Source organism: Ricinus communis, chromosome 6, assembly GCF_019578655.1.
Source record: "Ricinus communis isolate WT05 ecotype wild-type chromosome 6, ASM1957865v1, whole genome shotgun sequence".
Lineage (NCBI taxonomy): Eukaryota > Viridiplantae > Streptophyta > Magnoliopsida > Malpighiales > Euphorbiaceae > Ricinus > Ricinus communis.
In genome coordinates this window covers 7973862-7997247 of record NC_063261.1, presented here as the reverse complement: position 1 = coordinate 7997247, position 23386 = coordinate 7973862, and the positions used below count along the sequence as shown (strand labels likewise).

At 34.3% G+C, this 23386-nt stretch overlaps 2 protein-coding genes across 11 annotated transcripts; one reads left to right on the top strand and one right to left on the bottom strand.

The window, feature by feature from the left end:
* Nucleotides 1–2621: 2621 nt before the first annotated feature.
* On the top strand, nucleotides 2622–3482 carry LOC8289306. The gene has a single exon (XM_002512135.4). It carries the CDS (start codon nucleotides 2794–2796, stop codon nucleotides 3355–3357), a length of 564 nt encoding a protein of 187 aa, XP_002512181.1. The 5' UTR covers nucleotides 2622–2793; the 3' UTR covers nucleotides 3358–3482.
* A 100-nt stretch (nucleotides 3483–3582) lies between these two features.
* Nucleotides 3583–23088, bottom strand: LOC8289307 (callose synthase 1). Of its 10 annotated transcripts, none has more exons than XM_048375990.1 (43): nucleotides 22861–23068; nucleotides 21990–22218; nucleotides 21424–21524; nucleotides 20963–21084; nucleotides 20783–20870; nucleotides 20500–20610; nucleotides 20282–20398; nucleotides 20104–20196; nucleotides 19929–20020; nucleotides 19579–19705; nucleotides 18633–18770; nucleotides 18447–18523; nucleotides 18273–18366; nucleotides 15252–15374; nucleotides 15033–15150; nucleotides 13597–13931; nucleotides 13462–13514; nucleotides 13308–13368; nucleotides 12720–12801; nucleotides 12602–12651; nucleotides 12420–12506; nucleotides 11961–12098; nucleotides 11734–11828; nucleotides 11542–11626; nucleotides 11250–11410; nucleotides 10973–11096; nucleotides 10789–10886; nucleotides 10149–10272; nucleotides 9679–9830; nucleotides 9154–9263; nucleotides 8914–9063; nucleotides 8715–8783; nucleotides 8448–8637; nucleotides 8181–8340; nucleotides 7586–7705; nucleotides 7391–7509; nucleotides 7188–7271; nucleotides 6177–6289; nucleotides 5857–6086; nucleotides 4942–5739; nucleotides 4792–4842; nucleotides 4274–4459; nucleotides 3583–4165 (listed from the first exon to the last, which is right to left on the bottom strand). In XM_048375990.1, exons 2-43 carry the CDS (start codon nucleotides 22174–22176, stop codon nucleotides 3917–3919), a joined length of 5862 nt encoding a protein of 1953 aa, XP_048231947.1. In that variant the 5' UTR covers nucleotides 22177–22218; nucleotides 22861–23068; the 3' UTR covers nucleotides 3583–3916. The 10 variants fall into 10 exon arrangements, with proteins under 10 accessions (XP_048231947.1, XP_048231950.1, XP_048231949.1 ...); XM_048375993.1 differs by having other exon boundaries at nucleotides 15252–15371; XM_048375992.1 differs by having other exon boundaries at nucleotides 22909–23068.
* Between the last annotated feature and the right edge of the window lie 298 nt (nucleotides 23089–23386).

Genomic DNA, 23386 nt, shown 5'->3' with positions numbered 1-23386 from the left:
CTGAAGATGATGAAAACAACTAGATATAATCAATTATGTCGTTTCAGAAAAGAGATGGGACCAAAGTGAAACTATTGTCGACAATATAATTGCATATGCAGTAGTAGTTGATATTGCAAAGAAAATGAGGACTTTGAATCTAAGTCTGTCATTAAATGTCAAAAAAGAAATGATTAGCCTAAATGGAAAGATGCACTCCAATCAGAATTAAACTCATTAGAAAAGCACAAAGTCTTTGAACCTATTGTTTTAACACCTAAAAATATTAAGCCAGTAGGCTATAAATGAGTTTTTATATGTAAAAGCAACGAGAAAAATGAAATTGTGAGATACAAAGCACGACTTGTAGCATAAGGATTCTCGCAAAGACTTGACATCGATTATGTAGAAACTTATTTTACATTTGTAGATGCAATTACATTTAAATTTTTAATTAGTCTGACAAGTTTAGAAAGATTTCATAAGCATCTTATGGATGTCGTTACAGCTTATTTATATCGATCACTTGATAATGAAATTTATATGAAAGTTCCTGAAGGACTAAAAATGACTGAAGCATGTAGCTCAAAACTTCATAAATGTATTCAATTAAGCTACAAAAATATTTGTATCGATTAAAACAATCTGGACGAATATAGAATAACCGATTTAATGGATATCTTTTGAAGGAAGGATATCCTAACAGTGCAATTTGTCCACGTGTTTACATAAAGAAAATAAATTCTAGTTTTGCTATAATTGTGGTTTATATTAATGGATTAAACATCATTAGAACTCCTGAAGAGTTGACAAAAATAGTAACTAATTTAAAAAAATAAATTTAAAATGAAAGATTTGAGACGAACAAAATTTTATCTCAGCCTACAGATCGAACATTTATTTGAAGAGATTTTTATTTATTAATCAACTTATATTGAAAAGATATTAAAATGTTAACCATTATTTGAAGAGATATTAAAATGTTAACCATTATTTGAAGAGATATTAAAAAGTTAACATTTATTTTGAAGAGATTTAATATGGATAAATCACATATAATGAATTCTCCCATGATTGTTAGACATCTGAATGTGAAAAAGAACCATTTTCGTTCTCAGAAAGATGGTGAAGAAATACCTGGTCCAAAAGTACCATATCTTAGTACTATTAGAGCATTAATATATCTTGCTAATTGTACAAGACCTATTATAGTATTTTCTATAAATTTGCTAGTAAGATATAGTTTATCACCAACTCGAAAATATTAGAATAGTGTGAAACAAGTTTCCGTTCTTTACGTGTTATATCATATATGGGTTTCTTTTATCTACAAGACTCGAAGTCATAACTAATTTGATATGCAGATGTTGGGTATTTATCATACCCATATAAAGCTCAATCACAAACATGTTACTTATTTACATATGGTAGCACTCCTATAGCTTGGCGTTCTACTACGAAAACTCTAATTGCCACATCATTTAATCATGCTGAAATATTGGTAATGCACGAGGTTAGTAGAGAATGATATGGTTGAGATCTATAATACAATATACCAAAAAAATATGTGATCTCCCATTTGATAAAAAAATCCAACAGTGCTATATGAAGAGAATACTGCTTGTGTTGCACAACTCAAATGAGAATATATTAAAGGAGATAAAATCAGGCATATTTCAGCAAAGTTCTTTTTCACACATGAGCTTTAAAAGCAAAGAGTCTTAGATGTTCATCAAGTTCGATCTATTAATAATTTGATAGATTTGTTTACAAAAGCACTACTTGTAACAACATTTGAAAAGTTGGTGAATAAAATTGGCATGCGCTGACTAAAAGATCTTTGCTAGAAGTCATGTTTTTATGAGAGGAAAACTTGATGCATTGTACTCTTTTTTTCTTAGTTTAGGTTTTGTCTTATTCAATTTTTCTAACAAGGTATTTAATAGGACAGTGTTATGGTGCAAATTTTTATATGAATAATATACTCTTTTTTTCTTTACTAAGATTCTTCCACGGGATTTTTCTTAGTAAAATTTTAAAGATGCATATTCATTGTAGTAGACATTCAATGGGAGTATCATGATAATATTAAAGTATTTGAATTATATTGGATGTCTATCATTATATGTATAGATAAATTTTCTTATGTAAATAGAACTTATCTCATTAATCCTTCACTCCTATAAATAGATATTACAATTAATAGATAGTACACACATATATGTACAAAAATTATTCTCTTTTCTACCCTCTTTTCTCTCTTCTTTCTTTACTCTTTTTTATTATTATTCTTTATTTTACAACATTTCAACTTTAATAGAAACTCTTTTAAAATTTATTTATCTTGTATTTAATTTTATAACAATTTAAATTCTTATCTTTAACTTGTTTAAAAAAAACAACAAAATTCTATCAAAATCTCATGAGTTATGACTTCAACTTTAATTTCCTATAAAAAATAACAAACACTAAAAAGAAATTAGTTTCCCCCACAGTTTTTCAATCCTTAACTGTTATGCCATAACTTTAGGGAAATAAGTAGAATTGAAGGAAAATAAGTCAACTCAGTCTGCTTTTAAAATGTTATAAAAAAGAATTGCAACAAAAAGGGTAAGCTTCAATTGCCTACCCTAAAAGGTGACTAAATTATATTAAATAACTTTCATGTAAACTTCAAGCCATCATTATATGCGACCTAGAGATCCGCAAATAAAGAAAGCTTAGTTAGCTTACTACCCTTCCATGAAGCATTATATATAACTATGCAAAACAAGTATGTTCTAAAGAAATCCCTTTTGACAGAAAAAGAGGGAGATGGCAGCACCATACATCAGGAATTCTCTTTCCCTGCGTCCATGCGTAAAGCATTTCAGCCATTCCCATCCCCTACGTCCAGCTGATGTGAAAGAGGATGAGGAAATTATATGCTTTGGATGTGAGCTTGATCTTTCAGGTTCAGCTTACAAATGCAGCAAGTCCAAATGTGTTTTTCTTCTCCACAAGTCTTGCTTTGAACTGCCGAAAGAACTCCAACACGATTCTCACTCTGAACACTTGCTCACCCTTCTCCCTTCCCCACCTCAGGATGATTCCAAGTTCACCTGTAATGCCTGCGGGGACTACGGCACTGCTTTTGCATATCATTGCGCAGTTTGCCGGTTCAACCTCCATGTCGGATGCGCTTTCTTGCCGAAGAACATCAAGCATGTAGATCACAGTCACCCACTTACCCTCTTCTATTCTTCCTTAATGGAGAGGGGTTCCACGTCATTCACCTGTGATGCTTGCAGGAAAAAAGTCTCGCAGGGCTACTGGATTTACTACTGTCCTGAGTGCGATTATGGTACTGATCTAGCATGTACAATTCCTGAATGCTGATGAATGCTTGGAGGCTGCAGCTTCAGCTCTTTTCTGATATTCTTCACATAGTTCTTTGTGCGTATTCCCTGCTGTCTTCTGTTAAAAGTTTATGATTTTCAAATAAATAGCTTAATCGTCGGGCACTCGGAAAATTTGCAAATTCAGCTTTAGAAAATGGGCTCATTGTTTCCTGCTCTGAACTTTCATTTAGCATTCCTTTCAGTTCAATTCAAAGAAACCAAGTACAAGAAAGCATGTATCCCGTAAGATTTGAAAATTTACTAGTATCATACTATTTACATCCATCACTGGAAGAATAAAGACTAACACTCTCATACCACTGGCGAGGCCTTATGGTTCTAACAGGACTCTAATTACAGGACACATAATATTCCTTCCGTTTTACGATGTTCCAACTACCAAACAAACTTTTATACTGTTTTAACAGCCTAACAGTATAATAATATTTACAATATAAACACATATATACACCCCAATCGTCTTTTATGTGATGGGAAAGAACTACTAGAGATGTATGAAAATTTTTACACTGATAATAAGCTGTCTTTGTGGTCCACTACTCTTTGTTTTTGGAGGATCGGTCTTTCCGCGGTCCACCAAGAATACGAGAAATCTGCAGACCCCTGCTAAATGCTTGGTTGAACAACATGCGTGTTTGGAACTCCGAAACAAATGGAAACCAAGCCAAGAATGCAACAGGTGTGAATAAAAGCAGCCCCATGATTATTTCATAACCACGAGCAAGCGTCCTCACTGATCCCCAAAACCCAACATGTTGTATCAAAGGCTTACACGCTTGTGCAATCTAACAAAATGAAACCAAAATATTACGGAAAATCAGATGTAACATCCAAGGCAGTAGTTCTTAAATGAATAAAGTATTAAAAGGAGCGAAGCATAATGATTCACTGACCAGCAGCAGTCCCCATCCAGTAGGCATGAAAGCAAGAGTGCAGACTAAAATGTCTTTAAATGTCATATGTGGAAGTGCTATTAATGTAATGAATATGGCAACAAATGTCACAAATATAAGACCCTTGATCAATCGAAATAAGAGCTGGAAGTCTGCACTGAATTTTCGCCTTCCAACAGACATAGCCTGTACATTCAATGCAACTGTCAGTACTAATCCAGCTTCTGGATTTCCACTATATGAGATAAATTTATCGACACATAACCCTCAGAAGTACCACACCATAATTTTCTGATATGACAGTTAAAATTAAATCAGTTATATACACAATCAAAATCCAGCATCTACATTGACTCATATAAAACAAATAAGATAAGTATTGGGTCTGAGGTATGATGTCCTTGTGAAATTCAAGGTTGCGATTTTGTAACCAAGTCTGCTTTCCAAAATGGAACCATTTGGGGAGGAAAAAGAGTCGGTCTGAATCATATACTAGTATAGTGATATTTGCAGCTCACCTTCATTAATAACAATATCACAATGATAACAACCCATGATACACCATAAACCTGCAAGTACAATGAAAGAGTTGCTATTCATTGTTAACCATCATAAGTGTCCTGCACATAGGAATAATTGACAAAGAAAATTGACAGTAAAGCATATACCAGAAAATTTTTGGTATCGTCAATAATGCTTAGACGATACACGAGGCCATACTGAAAGATGAAAAAGCGCAATGCCAAAAGTATCTCCACAATAATTCCACGCTTCCCAGAATATCGAAGATGCTCCTGTTCTTTTTCCCACCAGGATTCCCAACTCTTTTCTGGAGGTACACCAATACCTCCACGGTTATTTATCCATTTATTCCAATCTGTCCAGTCATCAACAATCTTTTGCCACTCAAACCCTGAAGGGTTAAAGAGGAAAGGAGCAAAAAGCCATGTCCCCACCATAAACCAAATTGATACAGTAATCAAGATGTATGGAACTACCCCCCTATATGAACTTCCAAAAATATGATACACAAGAAGCAGAATCATCAGTTCAATCCCTTTGACAAAATGGCTGCGGGAATACATCCTATAGTTATCGGCAAATTTGGCATGGAACACGACAAAACCGCGACCAGTACCTCTGTATTGTGCACCTCCATGAAGCAATGTCCTCCCATAATAATGAGTTCTTGTTCCTAGAGAAAATGTGAAAAATACAGGGGCTAATTGTAGTTGCATCAATATGAAATCACTTAATGCCTTGCGGAATCCGCTTTCTAAGCCAATTTCCATCATCATTGGCAAGGCCATCAAGAACCCAATCTGTACAAATGACTGAGAAGCAAGAGCTACTTGAAGAGGCTTGTTGTCTCTAATAGCCCGCTCCGTACTCAGCGCTTCTTCAAGACCACTAAGAACAAGATAAAGGCGGCCATAAAGAAATACATAGACTATGAGCACAGTTAACTGTCGAAGTAGAAGCAGAATTATAATTAGTATGAGGATATTTAATACATGAGTAGAAGATCAATAGCATATTGGTTTAGAATCTCATATGGAGTATAGGAGTATGGACATACTTACAAAGGTACTGAAATAGAAACCAACAGTAGTGAAATAGCAAGACAGCATTCGGAAAAAATCAAATCGATGCCCAAGCCTATAAACGTCACGACTTAATGTCTGTTCACCATTCCCATTAGCTATTTTTGCCTCAAACATAGATATTTGATTAAGTCCCACATCCCTTCCTTTACCAACTTGAATGTATTCATGATGAGTAACATTGCCTTCACGCAATGTAGAGTTGAAACCTGAAGACATTCATAAGAAACATGAAAAAGACCATATTAAAGCAAAACTATGCCTTTATGAACATAAGTCCCAAGACAATGAGACTATACCTGCAAATATGTCCTCACTTAAATTGATAACTTTAGAAGCCTTGCTGACACCTCCTCTAGTCAAATGAAACAGTCGGTCAAACACATCTGGATGACCATAGTGGAATCGCACTCTGAAGAAAGAGGAGAAAACTATTGATATTAAAGCAGAAAAATGTACAGGATATACACTGCCACTCGTGAGCTGCTTGAAGGAACATCTTGATAAAGGCTCACTGGAGGTCACACTCTCCAAGGCCTTTTGGATAAATGAGTTAAGCTAACCTAAGCACAGATCAGCTTGATTAAGCTCGTCAGCTATCTTGTATAGAAAACATCAATAACCACCTGATTTTAAATTTAAGATTCACATAATTCTATTTATAATATGCATAAATTTACCTACTTAAACTTATTTAATGGGAAGTCAAAAAAGAGAAAACAATTTTCTTTTAATTTGAGAAAATATATGATATACTCAAAAGAAAAAATAAACATATTACATTAAAAAGAACAGTTACTAAATGTATTGTTATTTCAGTAAAAACAAATTGTTGTGTTAATGAACTGATATATAATTTTATTTTCAGCTTAAATTTACTACAAAATTGTGGTCCATTTAAGCTCATCAGCCAATATGAACACAATAAATTGCAGCCCTAGTAGGTTGAAATGGAAGCAACTCCAAGTATTTTGACAATTAGAAAGAAAGTGGAAAAATGTAGCACTACTCTGCTGTCACTATTCAAGAAAGCTCATGGAAGTCAAAAGAGTGACGCAGTTCCACAAAAATGAATGCTACAACAACGTAAACTATGTTAATGATTCATATTTCTTGTAGTGACTAGTGTTGAAATTTAAAAATTGCTGGTGCTTCATATTCTTCATAAAATACTGGAATCTCTTTTGGCCTCATCAAACACAATATTTTCTCATTTTCTTTCTAATGAGATAACAGGGATAAAGATTATATATTTAAATCATAACAAAGAAACAAGGCAATTTTAAAATAATTGAGAACAGGAATCTCACTTCAAAGGACTAGCCAACAATCTCTGCCCAATAGTAACAAAACTGGTTTCCTGATTTGACATAAACCATGCGAGAGATGAAACACTGCACAAATCAACAAAAACACAAAAACAAATGCATCTATCAAATTTCAAAACGCATTTATCAAATCCTAGTTTAATAGTAGTAGAGCTATTACAATCTAGTTTCCAGGATATGGCTACCTGCCAGTGAATATATGCTCTCGTAATCCAAGTATTGTTGGATATCTTACACCATCATGTTTTTGAAGAAATTCTTCGAGCAAGTTCCTCATTTTGAAGGCTTCTTCCATATAGTTATCCTATGGCATTTTTGTCAATTCAGTTTATGGAAGATGTTGAGCCCTGGTCTAAAACTGCATTCACTGAATATAGTACCTGATTCATATCTATTGTTTGTAATCCCTCTCCCCGTGTGAAAATAATGGCATGGTTCTGATTTTCTGGCTTCCCCTCACCCAGCATTGCAGGTCCTGGAAGCTTTATCCGATATATTACCTGTACAAGGAAATTCAAGCTAGCTAGTAGAAAGATCTTGATAGGAATACCAGGCCTTCATTTATACATATATAATGTATGCTTGAACAATCATGTACTTTTGTATATGATGGCAAACACCAATAAACAGCCCATGCCATTGCTATTTATTCTTATCTTTTTCTATAAAAAACTAAGAGTTTCACTTCTCTTATTTTAAAAGAATCCCTGATGTACTTGTCTAAAGGTGGAAATTCTGAGAACATAGCAATCAGTTTCCTTCTTTTGTTATATTTGTCCATCATTTGAATGCATTAACTTAATCCTGAAGTATAAAGATGCAAGACTTTCCCCTCTAATGATAATGCAATTGTAGTTTAACTAAAGGAGAAAGGATTTCCCACCGGAAGTCTAAGAACTGTCAGTGTTAATTCATTTGATAAAATTTTCAAGCTCTAAGAACTTTACCAGCTCTTCAATATTGTGTGACTTGTACCTGATCTAGATTTTGAACTGGCTCAGAAGAATCAATAGGCTTGGTTGGAGGACCAGCCTTCACAAGAGCTGAATAATAGACCTTCTCAACCATCTTGTTGGATTTATCTTTACTAGTTTCTTCAACCTCATCAATATACGCTACACGAAGAGATGGATAGCTGACACAGGCAAAGAAGGATATAATGACACCAGTTTCTCACAGGTTCTATAGATTTATGAAACATAACTTTCTTTTATCAGCAAAATGAAGTGTGGCAAAGCATACATTGTCATAAGCCTCAAAATGTCTCTAGCACGAGGATCAGCCGATCGTTTGTGAATTCCATATTGTTGACATGAAACAACATAAGTGAATTTCATGTCAGCTACTGCCTGACATTGTGCCCATAGTGACCTTTCACTCTTCGACTGTTCCTCGCTACTTGATTCAGCAGCCTTGTAGCCCTTCATCAATTCTGATATTCATGAAAGATTTTCTGTAGCTAGAATGGATGAGGTTATTGTATGCAACAAGTAAGATATCACAAAGTACCTTTCTTTGTTGCCATATCAAGGAAGGCCTGAAGTTCTAGAGCTTTACGGTAATACATCATGCCTCGTACTTTTACTCGAGAGTAAGCAGAAAAGGAAATAAAGTGCTTGTTAATATTAATATCAAATATAAAATATTCCATGTTCATCAACCATCAGGAAGAGAGAAGACTCAATTAGTTAAAAGAGAGAATTTATACCAGTTTTGGTCAATGTTTGGCCTCTGTATGATGCCCATAAACGAAGTTCTTCTTCCAATTCTTCAGATGCTCTGAGGTCTTCCTCATTACATCCAACCCGTTGAAGAAAGTTTGTCCACTCATCTATTGCAATCCCATAAAACATGAGACCTTATCATTTAGCAATAGATTAAACACCCATGAGGGGACTACCAACAAAATGGTGATGAGAAGACCCAAGAAGAAGCAAAAGAAATTCACCTGGAAAGATTTTTTGCAAGTAGAAAAGGATAGAAACCCCATCTTCATTTGGCCTCTCCAGAAGATTGATGGAGTACAGAACCTCCTCATCATAGTAAGGAGTCAGGACACTATAAAATGAAACAACTGTAAGGTGGGGATAAACCTGCCTTGGGTCAGTGGTACTAGGGCACGCACTTAGAAAGATTACATAACATTTAAACAACAGTCAAGTGAAAGGAAAAATAAAACCTCAGACAATTGTATCATACAAAAAATGGCCATGACCCTCAACCATGTAGCCAAAATCACATCTAAGTTCTTTACACAACTAAGGTACTATTTAGGCATACTTGTAAGGATTATAGCCATGGCGGCACAGAAGTGAGAGCCTATTCAGATGGCATATATTGCAATGACACTTAGAAAAAGAGTAGGACTTCCAGACTAAAAAGCCATTCTACCTTTCTCCTTTTTTAAATGGTGAAATGATGCATGCTAATAAAACATAAGCCTCCATTGAAGTTGTATGAGAAGAGAGCTTACGTGAATGAAAGCATGTTTCGAACTTTTGGTGCAGTTGGCATGTCCATAAACAATGAATTGGAGAAGAAAGACATTCGTCTTCTAGCTTCCAAGTTAGATGGCACATCCATAGCTGACTCCTTCACTGTGAGCAATAGATGAAGCCTTCTGATCTAGAATACAATATTTACATAGAAAGGAATGAACATATGAAGCATCAAACTCATTAAAATTAGGATTGAAACTGAGATAACAATTTAGGAAATGAAAAAATAACTGCCACAAAGGATTATAAGCTACCAGGATCATATTCATTAAGTACAGTAAATCAGAAATACAGCAAAAGCATTTACTTAGGTCAAAATAATTAATTGCTTCATTCAACCAAGATACACTAGTCAAACTCTAAGAAGTTTTTCTTCTTACATTTACATGAAATGAGCAAAGTGTCTCTTGCATGCAACACAACAGTCAAATGTAAAGAAACTTACTTTCTCTTTCCAAGCTTCTGTTTCTGTTACTGGAAATTTTAGCATGCCAAAAAACTGATACTGTCGGTCAAGTGTCATTTCCTCCTGTTTTCCATAAGATCCACCATGGCTTGACTCGAGCAAACTAGAGAGGAAAAGAATACTTTATTAATATGAAATGAACAAGTTGATATGTTTGAGAAGATAGTTGCAATAAAATGGCAAGTCAGGAACATGAAATTGAGCAAAATTTACACTTGAACCTTCATGCTCCACTCTTCTCGAGAATCCATACATCCCTTATCAATATATGGACAGTTATCTCTCGAGCACAGATTTATGTTCGGTCTTAATGGAAAAATAAAACAGATTTAAAAAAATTGAATTAAATGGTCCTTGAATTTTAATAGTCCTCTAACTAAAATTTCACATGCTTGTCCTTAATTTAACAATATTAATTCCTTGAGATTCAAACAGAACACCTATTCAATTACTAAAGTTGGGAACTAAAAGTTATTTTACTTAATGGTGAGGGACTAAAGTGTATGCTTCTCCAAAAGTCAACAAGTATTTTATTTATTTTTGAAGAAGTAAGGTCACAATCACAAACATATATTGTGTTAAATCCCAAGAAGATTCTAAATTAACCAACATAATGTACCTTGGAAACTCATCATCCATGATGTCTCTGGTCACCACCTCTAGCATGTCAAGCAACAGAATGACAACTTTATCTTTGTCCTCTTTCTTATTTATTAACTATAACAATGAAGCTGCTTCAGTTGGGAGGGGGAATAAGCTTCACTTAATACATCAATGTCAGAAATTATGAAAGAAGAAGATACCAAATATTCAATAAGATTCACAAACTGATCATAGAGGGTCGGGAGAGCACTCATATTCAATTCCTCTATCAGGGTGTCATTTTGTATATACTCATCAACCCTGAAGAAAATATCGTCTATAACCCTGAACGCAACAAAACATCAAGATGATGATAAATTACATCACTACAGATGAACTTAGTCTCTTTCAAATTCTGACAGAATTAGTCTCTTTCAAATTCTGACAGAATTAGTCTCTTTCAAATTCTGACAAAATATTCTATTTGAGTAAACTTACAATTTTTCCTTTTCCCCTAGAACCAGAAATTTGATGATACTTTTGAATGAGGCATAGCATTCACGAACTGCGCAGTGCATATAGTTGTCCAAAGTCAACCTCTTTTTTAATTCACGGTCTTTACCATTACTGTCCTTTGCCATATCCAATGCTATTGGAATCTATACAGTGCATACAGAGGTGAGGAGATTATTTGGTGAGGCTACAGAAATAACAGACCAAAGGAATATATATATACGGGTTTGTGTCTATATATATATATATATATATGCATATGTATGTATCTATAGACCTTGCTAGCGAGTAAAAATGGAGGCCACTGAATGAGGTCTAGATCATCATCAGCCCAGTATGGAACAAGCATCAAGTCCATTTCCCTGAAGATTAAATTAATACTACCATCATAAAAAGTCAAACAATTCAAATTTGTGAATTAATTTTAAAGAAGGAAAATATTTTCCACTGCATGTCAGTATTGTGATACCTATTATTTATCAGATCTTCATCCCTGAAGCTAGTGATTATTTTGTTCCACATCTGCGCAAACCTTGCTTCCTCCTTCTCTTTGTCAGATGGGACCTAAAAGTTACCATCTAAATCATTAACACTCCAAACAAGGCATTTCACTAAATAAAATAATAACATGACATGTCTGATTGATGATTCATGGCTAATTATTAACTGTCACTAATAAAAAGGAGGGAAACAAACCTCATTGAATTTCCGGGAAAAAGTGGCTTTCAGTCCTTTTTTCTTGGTCTTCTCGCTATTTTCCACTGGAATCAAGCATGCATTAAAAGCCCCTGGTAATGACTGGAATCGAGACCTCAGCATTCCCAATGTCCGAATCTGAAAGTACAATAGAAGTTGAGCATTCAAGTTTACCCAGGCTCGCACTTTAGAATGTCTTATCATTTAAGTTGCATCAAAGTTTCAAATATTATTGTCTATAATGCTCATTTAATTTACTTCTGACATATATGGAATTGTGGGAGAATATCCTTATTTCTAACTAGGAAATCTGCGTACAGCTAGGATATAATTAGAAGATTTGTTGAGCTGTATATTCCTGATTTATAGGAATCTGATTTAAAGGATATTTTTTAGCTTTCTTAGTTACTCCTGCTTGAAACAAAGTGATATCAGTAAATGAAATGATGCTTTACCAACCTCACCAAGGCGGCGAAAGGCTCCATAAATACCTCCAAATAAAGTTGAGTAGATAGCATACCAAATCTGAGTATCCATAAAATAGACCTGCAAAAGAATCACTAGAATCAAAATTAGAGGAAACGGAGTTCAAAAGAATATAGAGAGATATGCAGGGGCCCATAATATAAACATGAACTTACAAGGACAATAGGAGCCCATAGTGCAATCACAACACCAATATTACTCTTGGCTACAAACAACAGTAATGACATTAGGAAGCCATTACTACCATACAAGAAAAAGAATTTATGTATTTACCTCGAGGAAAGAATTCATGCCACTGGTATCTGTTTATACGAACTTTCATGATAGCTTTTGTTGGACCCACAAGAGGCTTAATCTGTAACAAAGGAGATTCAATTGCATTTCTAAGAAACAGGAGGGATAAAGAACAAGTTAATTGCCCACCAAAAGACTCTTTCTACGGTTTTAGCATCTTCTTTGACTTGGCCACAATAGCTTTCATCAATATTTTAATTGATAATTCTCTCTCCACCAAACATTACTAGCAGTCTGTTCCATTCCAATGCAATTATAAAGTTCAAAACACTCAAACTTGAAAAATATTCAGCATGCCTCCAGATAGATCTCCATGCATTTCAATGAAATAACTCCAAACAAAACAAAAAGTTATCAATTTGTCAAAACAATGCAGCTAGAGTAGTATGCAAAAATAGTGATTAGTGAGACGTTCATTCTTAGATTGAAATAGTAGTTGTAACGTTTCAGAAATGGGAACTTGTGAGCATTTTCATCAGATTGGACATCTGAAATATGAGTCAAATTCCTAACATAGACAATGCTTATTAGCTATGATGATGACAATCACATTGTCACAAGATTTACCTCTGCATAATAACTGAATGCCAATTTTGATAAAATTAAGAGAATCCAAAAGATGGTGTACCTACAGGGTTAAGTAGATAAAAGTTTATCAGAAAAAGCAACAAACATCCCATTAAAGGCCACTAGCTTCTGAAAACCAAATCTTAGCTCTTACTTAAAAAGTGCAATGGAGCTCTCATGCATTCCTCTTCCAACATAGAGACGAGGCTACAAGACATCGGTGTAAGTGAGGGAGATTGCAAATATGGAAGTATAGAATATAATGCCGATAAGAGATGCGTTTCCATACCTGAGACCACCACATTACAAGCATCACAATTTTATAGTTTGACCGCTCAAGAAGCCGGCGAACCATTGGGAACAGAAATAACAATGCAGATAGGATGTTGGGAGATAAGTAAATAAGGATGGCCAAAATGAACAAAGAAGGTGAACTTGCACTATTTCCAAACCATTTCTTAATAGTCTGTCCAAATCCTGGAGGATTTTTCCAACTATAAGCATAAGTTACAGGTAGAATTATGACCCATGCTGCAGCCGATAAAACCTTCAAAATATATCTTAGTTTAACATAAAATGGCATGGTCTTCCTTGCCTTCCAACTCAGAATTATATCAATCACAGCTGAAAAATAACAATAGCACATAAATCAGTTCCCAACTTTTCCAACAGAGCAAATTGTTATTTTGATTAATATGTGATGCATATTACAGCACATAGTAGTTTATTCAGTTCTGATGTATATAAAAGCAGATCCAAAACAAAACCTGATATTAAAAGGATATCTTACAAATCCAAGAAACCAAGAGATTTGCCACTGATGCAGTCTAGTTGGCTTATCAGAATTGCCACAAAGTGTAAGAGCACCCCAAGTAATTTTTACTAGCTTTATTCTCCTAACTACACAAAACCCTCTTAACCACATCTTCGTGTCATGGAAGCAGGGCATTGCTAGTTTGATTGACTTGACATAACATAAATTTCATAATCTTACTTTATACCAGACAAATTCTAATAATGGCCTCCAAGTCATGTTTAGATACCATGATTTTAATTGAGGATCTAATCTAATTTTTGTTCGAATTATTTAAATGAAGAGTTAGCTCATATTTTAATTAGTTCAAAAAAAATGATTTGATTTAAAATGTCACCTTTTAATAGGTATTTAAAATCCACAACTAAATAATGTTATCCATACTGGAAATAGTTTATTGATGAAAACTTGTATTAAATTCAATTTCAATATTCCAAATCTTGCTATCGAGAAACAAAGCTTAGCATTTCCTCAAAATTTAATTCTGTAGAATTTTAAACTATCAACCAAAAAAAAAGCTTTTGTTTACTGATGAAATGCTTAACCATGTTTCACTATTGTCAGATAAAAGGATCTTCAAAATCCTTGTGTTCATGGATCATCTGTCGATTATCATCACAATGAAACTTCCAGTTTTTATGTTTTCAAGATGTGATTCATATGAAAATCAGATTAATCAAACTTTTGAAATTAAAGCAGTTGTGATTAGTTTTCCTAAAGATTAAGAATTGTATTATATCGCAACCGTAAAACAACTAAGAGCATGTTTATAGAACATATGGAACATAACAAAATAAAAGTTCAAGAAAACAATAAATAAAAATTACGCCAGCATTTTGTGCACTAAATGCATGAGGTTGTGAACTAGTAAAGTACAACAGGGAGCCTTGAAGATTAATCCCCTTGTCTACCTTGAGCAAAATTTAGTATGGCAGAAGTAATGAAGATGCTTAGAACTTTCTTGAACACATCTCCTTCAAATATAGAACTCAATTTCCCTGATCCTTGCCAAGCAATGATAATCATTGCCTTAAACGGACAGCACATGACAACAAAAATTATGTTAAGAAAAGAAAGTATATCAAACAAATTACACAAAGGCTGAAAATATACACAGAGGATAAGTTTACCTGTAAACACAAAATAAGAAAGCTCCACATTCTATCAAAGCTTCTGAAAAGATGCCAAAATGAACGTATTTCTACAAAATTAACTTTGCCAATCCATCGATTGCTAGTAACTCGCCTCTTCTGCTAAATACAATGAATAGCAAATGCTTATCACAAGGAATGAAATACTCCAAAGCAAAATCAGACTAAAAAAAAGGATTGTGTTTCTGCAGGTGCGTTAAATCATAAAATCTATCAGGAACAAACTACAGTTCAGTATGTGAGAAACGGTGACAGGGATCAAGTTCTTCCATAGTGAAGGGAGAACAAGACCTCATTTTGTTCTAATCCTGTAGCATTGGATCATAAGCTGCAACAGCTGATGTGTCTTATTGAAGAAAAAAAATTAAGATTAAGAGACAGGAAGTAGATTAGAAGAGAATAGAAGAGGAAAGTAAGATGAGAAAGAAGTTAGAGAGAGATGAGAAGTTATTGATTATCATAATCATTCACAACTCTCATTTTTTCCTTCTGAATACAAGAAATGCCAAAAACAACTAACTAATCCAAAACTAACTTTGGTGCGAAGATACTAACAACTGGTTTAACCCTTGCCAGCTCACCAATTCTGTAACTAACTCGTACAATTAAAAACCTGTTGCACAGCCACTACATCTATATGCTATTTACTAATTCTTTCAATGTGAGTAAACAGAATTTGGAAATCTAAATTAAATTCAGCAATTCTTATCATCCCTTACCGATGTTGTTCCGAAAGACAAGGAACATAGATGCGGCAGTTGATTTAAAATTATTCAAGGTTTGTTTGGCACTTTCCTTTCTATAATTTCCTAAAATGAAAGTTTATGTATTAATCCCAAAGACCTTTTCCTGTTTTAGAGTTTCTACAAATTTGAAATGAAAAAGACTTCCTTGCTAATTTGATAGAATGTTGTATTCAACCATCTGCCACCATATGTAACATTCAGGATAGCAGAGCATCCATCTTTACAGACTGAACACCAATTTGCCTTTAGCTGGTTATCTACAAGTGTGATATCAGCTACCCTAACTAGTGACTAGTGAAAGGTGTGAATTCTAGTCTCTAAAAGATTCATTTGCCTCTTATTATTTCTAGTTGAATATATTGTATTATAGTTCTATAGCCAAACATGCTCTCAGAGCAACAATGAAATGCTAAGTGCAGAAAGTATTCTAAAAATTTAACTATATGCAATTTAAGTAAAGATATCAGTACAGATGCTAAGTGCAGAAAGTATTCTAAAAAGTTAACTACATGCAGTATAAGTAAAGATATCAGTATACAGCATCGAAAAGCTTTTTTATCCAAGTAATCATGTGCAAGTATCAACTATCTCCAATATTAGTGATGACTATAGCAAGATAACGGAATTTCCAAGTAATCATGTGCAAGTATCAACTATCTCCAATATTAGTGATGACTATAGCAAGATAACGGAATTTCAAGTATGTAATTCTTGTTGCTACATATGCAAACCGAGAGACCTAGCAAATTCCAGAACTGCGTGACTAGTGGTGATGTACTTTCTATTTTTATTCACAAAAGAATGAACTATTACTCTAATATAATATAATGAAATAAAATAAAAGAATTGATGTTGATAAATGAACTTAGGTAGAACTCATTCTCCAAAAGCTAGCTCAAAAGAAGAGGGTGCACGATCCACATATATACACCATAACAACCCAGTAGCTTAGTGATGTGGGACCAATACCAAACCCATCATCGCTGACAAAAGCCTGTCTCTAATACCATAATAAATAGGCTTAAATAGAACTCAAGTTCAAAAGCTAGGTCAAAGGAAGAAGGTGCCCTATATATATTACACTATAACAGTCCAGTAACTTAGTGATGCAGGACAAATACAACTTCTAACAGATGCAAACAATCAAGAGACTGTAATATGGTTATTTAACTTGGGCATAGTGGACTCAGAATAAGAATGCTCAAGTCAGACATTTATGTTACCGAGTTCCAAGAATAAACTGTCTTAAGGTTAGATGACAGCTTAAAATAAAGTACTATCTCAACACTAGAGTTATGAACAAGCTCAGGCCAAAAGATTAAATCACAACTAACATGTGTTTTCGGCTTTTATAATAGAGGCCAAAGGGAAATGTAAGACTTGTCTAAGGCACTTTCGTCTTCCTTTACTATACATTACAATTTCATAGGTAAGACAGAGCAGATGACCCTGTCATAAATATGCAGAGTGCAGACATAATTGTTATGGGCCCTAGCATAGGATCTAGTCACGAGTCGAGACACAGGAAGAAATTCTCTTTTTCCCTTGGTCGTGTTCCCACCTTTCTTTGAAGAACCTATGCTGGCAGCCAAGAGACCTGTCCTTGACAGAGTCTAAGGCACGTCTGCGATTTTGATAAAATTCTGCTTGCCCTTTATTAATGACAGCCTCTCTTTAAATAGGCTTAAGAAATAAACATTCCTAATTAGGTATAATGTCTATAAAAAAATTATAATGAAACTAGAAAACCTAAACTGAATGAAACCAGAAAACCTAAACTGAATGCAACTAGGAAACTAAATTACTGAAATAAAATTATTAAAATAAATCCAAACAGAATTAAATTAAAAGTTAAAACCCTCTTGTATTCTTCCATGAGTAGACCTTGCCCACAAAGGCATTTTCAACAACAATATGGTAATGATTGACATGCATAAAGCACATTTCAGGGAAATCTGAAGCAGAAACTGAACTTAATGCATGATTGCAACCCCACACATTCAAATCCATAGAAAAAGGCTTTAGGCATTTTCTAGAAACTCAAACATTAAAAGCTTCAAGGTAGAACCCCCAATTCCCAATCCTAAGCAGTTGCTCAAGATAAATATGATTGTACCATTTTAATGTTATGATGGGAGGCAACTTGAATAACTAAAGTGAAGAACCATGCCTACAAGTTTAACAATAAAGCCGGCAATTCTAGATTGAAGAAGAAGAAATCAACAAGGACGAAGCCCCACAAACGTAAACCAACCTCATCTTTTTCAAGTTGAAGCCCGTCTATTGGTGGGCAAAAGAAATCAGCATCAGCACGCATAGGCCAACCTAATCGAAAGCAATCAACCGACCTATTTGACACCAATTGAGCAATTCATAATCCACTACATTAACATAGGGAATACAGAGCCACAATTGAGCAGTATTGTACCAGAAGTACTCATTTAAATCATCATAGTTTCTCCATTGAGAATGCTTTGATGTTCCTCCTTTACCCCTTTTAGCTTCCTGCAAAAAATGCAATCAATTGAATAAAAGATACTGGGAAAAGTCAAAATTAAACACGTATTAATATATCAAATTCAATATGAAAAAAAAAGAAAGATAAAGAGCGAACCTCTGCTATAGTATCATATATTGGTTTTACCACTTTCCCTAAGAAAGCCTCATCTTCTCCTCCATAGGCAGGTTTTATGTGCTCGCCTGTCACTGGACTGACACTCCCAGCCAACATTCCATACAATTCAAATGCCATCTATAACAATTGGAATCCAATATTTCAGACGCTTAAACTAAACAATTTGTGGCTAAAATAGAGCATCGGAGAGCACAAACCAATCCCCAATCCCCATATTCAACATGGAGATGCATTAATCAATATGCTTAACAAGTAGAGTGTTCTCTCTATATGATTCTCTCAACTTCTTCTCCCTTGATTATCACTAGTCTTTGCAACTCTTTCTGATATCTTGCAATTTTACACGACGTTGATTTACTAAATTGAAGAAGCCATATTAACATTTTATGAATTAATACCACCACAATACAACCTTCTTCTGTTTTTTCTTGATACAATTTCAATTACTATTAATAAAAAAAATACAAAGAGAAATGGGTTATAGCGTGTTGTATCTGCTTAGTGACAATCTTTTACAACATGACCTTCATGCAAGTGTTGCATCCAATATATTAGATTCCAGTAACATCTAAAAGAAAAAATTCAAGAGATAACAAAGTAAAACAAACAGGAGATGGAAAAATATAGTTATGCATAGATATAAAATGCTATGCAGAAAGTCGCATAGTGTATCTCTTTAAGGGATTGCTTTGTGTGCATATGGATGAGATATCATATCAGACTTCATATAGAAGACAAAATGAACTATCAATAATGTCCTGTTTTTTTCATGAGATAAGGTAGATTAACTGCTATGAATCCTAATTCCAAAAAGAAAAAAAAAACAACTGCTATGAATCCAGTAAACAAGTCACATTTTAAAGTATGAACAGTTCATGAAATTTAAGTATGTCACTAAAATAAGAAACCTATCCTCAATGCATACGTGATGATATATATAGCAAAGGCATTCTGGCATGAATCTCAAATTTGCTGCTTCTCCCCATATAAGAAGATAAAGACCCATATAGAGTAACTTTCTTTGCTGCACTTCTTGTTGAATAGTTGGCAACCTGCCAGTTCAATAAAATCATATCTATGACGTCACGAAGAATGGAATACAAAAGAAAGCAAGCATAACAATGAGATTTAGATGCAATATGCACCCTGAATTCTAACTGAACTAGAAAGAAAGAAGCCACGCATTACTGATGGGTGTAGAGGACCACTACCCACTCAGCTTTATGATATAACAATGGGAAAATGAACTACTTCATTACAGTTTAGAACTCTCACCAAAGGCTGCTTTTTCGTCCCAAATACTTGCACCATTTTTTGTAGTTCTTAAAAAGTTTTTTCATCACATCTGTTAGAGCGCGGTCATCCAACTAGACAAAATATTGGTTTATAACAAATTTTAGTCCGAGATAAACTAAAAGTTGTAAGCCTAAAAAATATGAGAAGTAAGAACCTTTGGTTGCTGATCAGTCTTTGGAAATTGTCGTATGTGCACGTTTGCAAGTAATAGAATCAAATGTTCCCTTTGATTTGCCACATTATCCTTCTGCATATGGACAATTTGATATGCACAATCAGATAACATACCATGGCTTTTCCAATTAATGGATCAAATTTGGTCAGTTTCTTACCTGAAAACCAAACATGGATTGAAGCCAATCCAGAATGTCTTCATTTATTCTTTTCTTGTAGTCCTTTGGCCATGGCAAACCCCTGATGTTTCGGAGGGCAGAAACAGCAGCTTGAATCTGCATGTTACAGATGCCAAGGCCAGCAGTACCAATAAGAAAAATTAAAAGTTGAAAAGGAAGAGCTACAAAAAACCAAGTATACTAAGAATTGAATCAACCTCGGGATATCTCATAATAGCCTGATTTTGACTATCAGGATCAAGAGGAAGGATATTGTAAGGTACATATATCTTTGTCTTTTCCTCAACCTTTGTGTGAGCTTCCAGAATCTATACAGAAGTAAGGAGAAAAGGATAAGAATTTATGCTATATGTCAAAACATCACTTATTTAAGAAGCTTTCCAACAAGTGTGTTCCAAGATGCAAGTAAATTTATCTTGATATGAGATGAAGATGAAGAAAGTGTTTTCTAATAAGGAAAAAATGAATAGAAAATCTAACCTCTTCAGGCACAGCTTCTGTCTGGTTGACAGCCTTTAAAACCTCAAAAAGGACAGCAGCAGTTTGGTATGCTTTTGTAAGTTGGGCACTGAGCTAGGCACATGAACTTGATATCAGATAATCAGATAACCAGGGATGCAGAGAGGATAAACAAAATATGAACCCTCAAAATCAATTTACCGATCAGCTTTATCAGCTGCACTCTGTAAAGCTTGAATATACTTTTGATAGTAATCTCTATAAAATTTCTGCATTTCTCTAGCATCACTCATCGACCTCCCTTGCATTGTAAGTTCATTTTCCTGGGGAAAATAATGAAAGGGCTTAATAATATTTTCAGGAAACTCAAACTGTATACGTCATGGAAAAGGGGGTAAAGAGAACACATATGAAAAACTGGCAACAATAATATGAACTCTTATAAGAAGGAAACAGTGAACACTCCAAACTGTATCAAAAGTAATTTATGGCATGCCCATCTGGTAATGCACATTTTTTTGAGATAGGATCCTCATGCAGGATTTAGCCTCTGCCAGATTACTCTCATCCTTCATGGACAATAAGTCTTTAAAATACGCAATTGTAAATATCAATCAAAAGCTGATCTAGTGAGACCACAAAATGAGACTATGAGAACTTACCCTTTCCAGACGTTGTAAGAGTGCAGTTTTGAACTGGCGAACACCACGACCACTAGATGTGGGATCTAATCTGTGAGCTTTCTCAAAGGCATAGAAACGACCTGTCTCCATTATTCATATTAGTAATTAATGAGCTAAAACACAAATCAAAGTTCACAAAGAATATAATGTCTTTATAAAGAAATCAATATTTGATAAGCCAAAATCTCATATTCTAGAGGCATGTCCAAAAGCAAACATTTCTCAGAATCAATAATAGATGAAAAATTCAAGAGATCACTTTGATAATCTCAAAGCATATGGATAGTGGCATGATTTTTCTTATCCTTCCCTTTCTAGGACTATAGACACAAAAAACCAGAGGAACTTGTTAACACCTTTCACTTAGAACTGTTATTTTCATGTCTACAAAGAATCTAAAAAATCATTCTACAATCATTTTTAGTATTTCCTCCAGTATTTCATTTCAGGTTATAATGCTATTTGCCAACCACCATACTAAAATTACAAAGCAAAAATATACATGCATGGAGACATACACATCAAAGTACTGTTAAGCAACTTACAGAGATAAGCAACTCTAGGGTTGCTGGTCTCTACTTGGTTAGCAACACGGAGAATTGGAGCTATCTCAACCAGTGAAGAAGGCACCACCTCACTATCCAACATTGACTCTCCCAGATTACCAGCAGTCTGAGTCCGCATAATCCGCCTCTGTGGCGGCTGATGATCGGAACCCCTTCTACTTGACATTTTCAACACTACCAATGATCAACTTAAGTTCTCCTTATTTATCTGCCAACGACCATAACCATAAAGAATTAAACATAAAATAAAGAAAAGGAAAATATGTAAAGCAATCACCAATATACCTATCTAACCAACCCCCATAACCTACAAGACCATGTATTGAACTATATTGCACTCTGCTTGATCGCAAAGTTATATGTGGAATGTTACAAAATCAAAGTTTAAGCTTATAGAATTTGGTTACTGACCCAGCACACAGAATCTAATTCAAAATTCCATGTCTGCCACACGGAGTTTTAGAGCTTTTCCTTTTCCTTTCATCCACATGTTCAGCAACCAAACAGAGCCACAGAGAAAGTCTATCCAAATTCATTTAAGTATTGCAATAGGTAACTAAAAAGGGTAATTAAAATTAAGAAAAAAAAAATTTCCCATGGTAATATTCTTCAATTTCTTTACAGGAAACAGAGGAACTTATCCTTGACAGCCCAAAACAACACACAAGGACTAAATTAAAAGGAAAAAGGAAAAACAGAGATAACTTCTTTTTGCAAAGTCTAATTAATTAAGCAAATTGACTAAGCTATTCTTGTTTATAAAAATTGCAAACTGTCCACCAGCATCTTCGCTAAATAACCCAGAAAAGCAAAACATAAAGTAATCAGAAGAGAAGGAGGTGAAGATTACCAGTTGATTGAGAGAGAAAGAAATCAAAAGCTTGAATAGGAAGCTAACCTCTGCATGATCGACCTACCTAACTAAAGACTTTTTTTTTTTTTTTTCAAAGTGACTCTGCTTTATGGAACAGAACAAACTAAGAAAGAAGCTTTGAGAACTCTTCTCTACTGTGCATTAATAATATTATCATTATATACTCATCATCTAGTGCATACCAATATAAAGATTAATAATATTATCATTGACACACTTGAAGAAAATTGCAATAAGAAGAAATCAGGCCGAGTGGGTTATTAGTATGCACTAGACTCTTATTAAGCATTTTCAGTTATGCAATGAATACATGCCACATCACTACTTCAATCAGACCTCCTCAACTTTATTAGTTGACCCTCATCACTAGATATGTGGGATTTGGAATTGATTTTCACGTTTAATTGTCACATAAAATAGAGTAAAATTTGTAACAGCCTAGTGATATTTTATGAATTTGATCCAGATTAATAGCATTAAATATCTATTAAGAAATAATAAA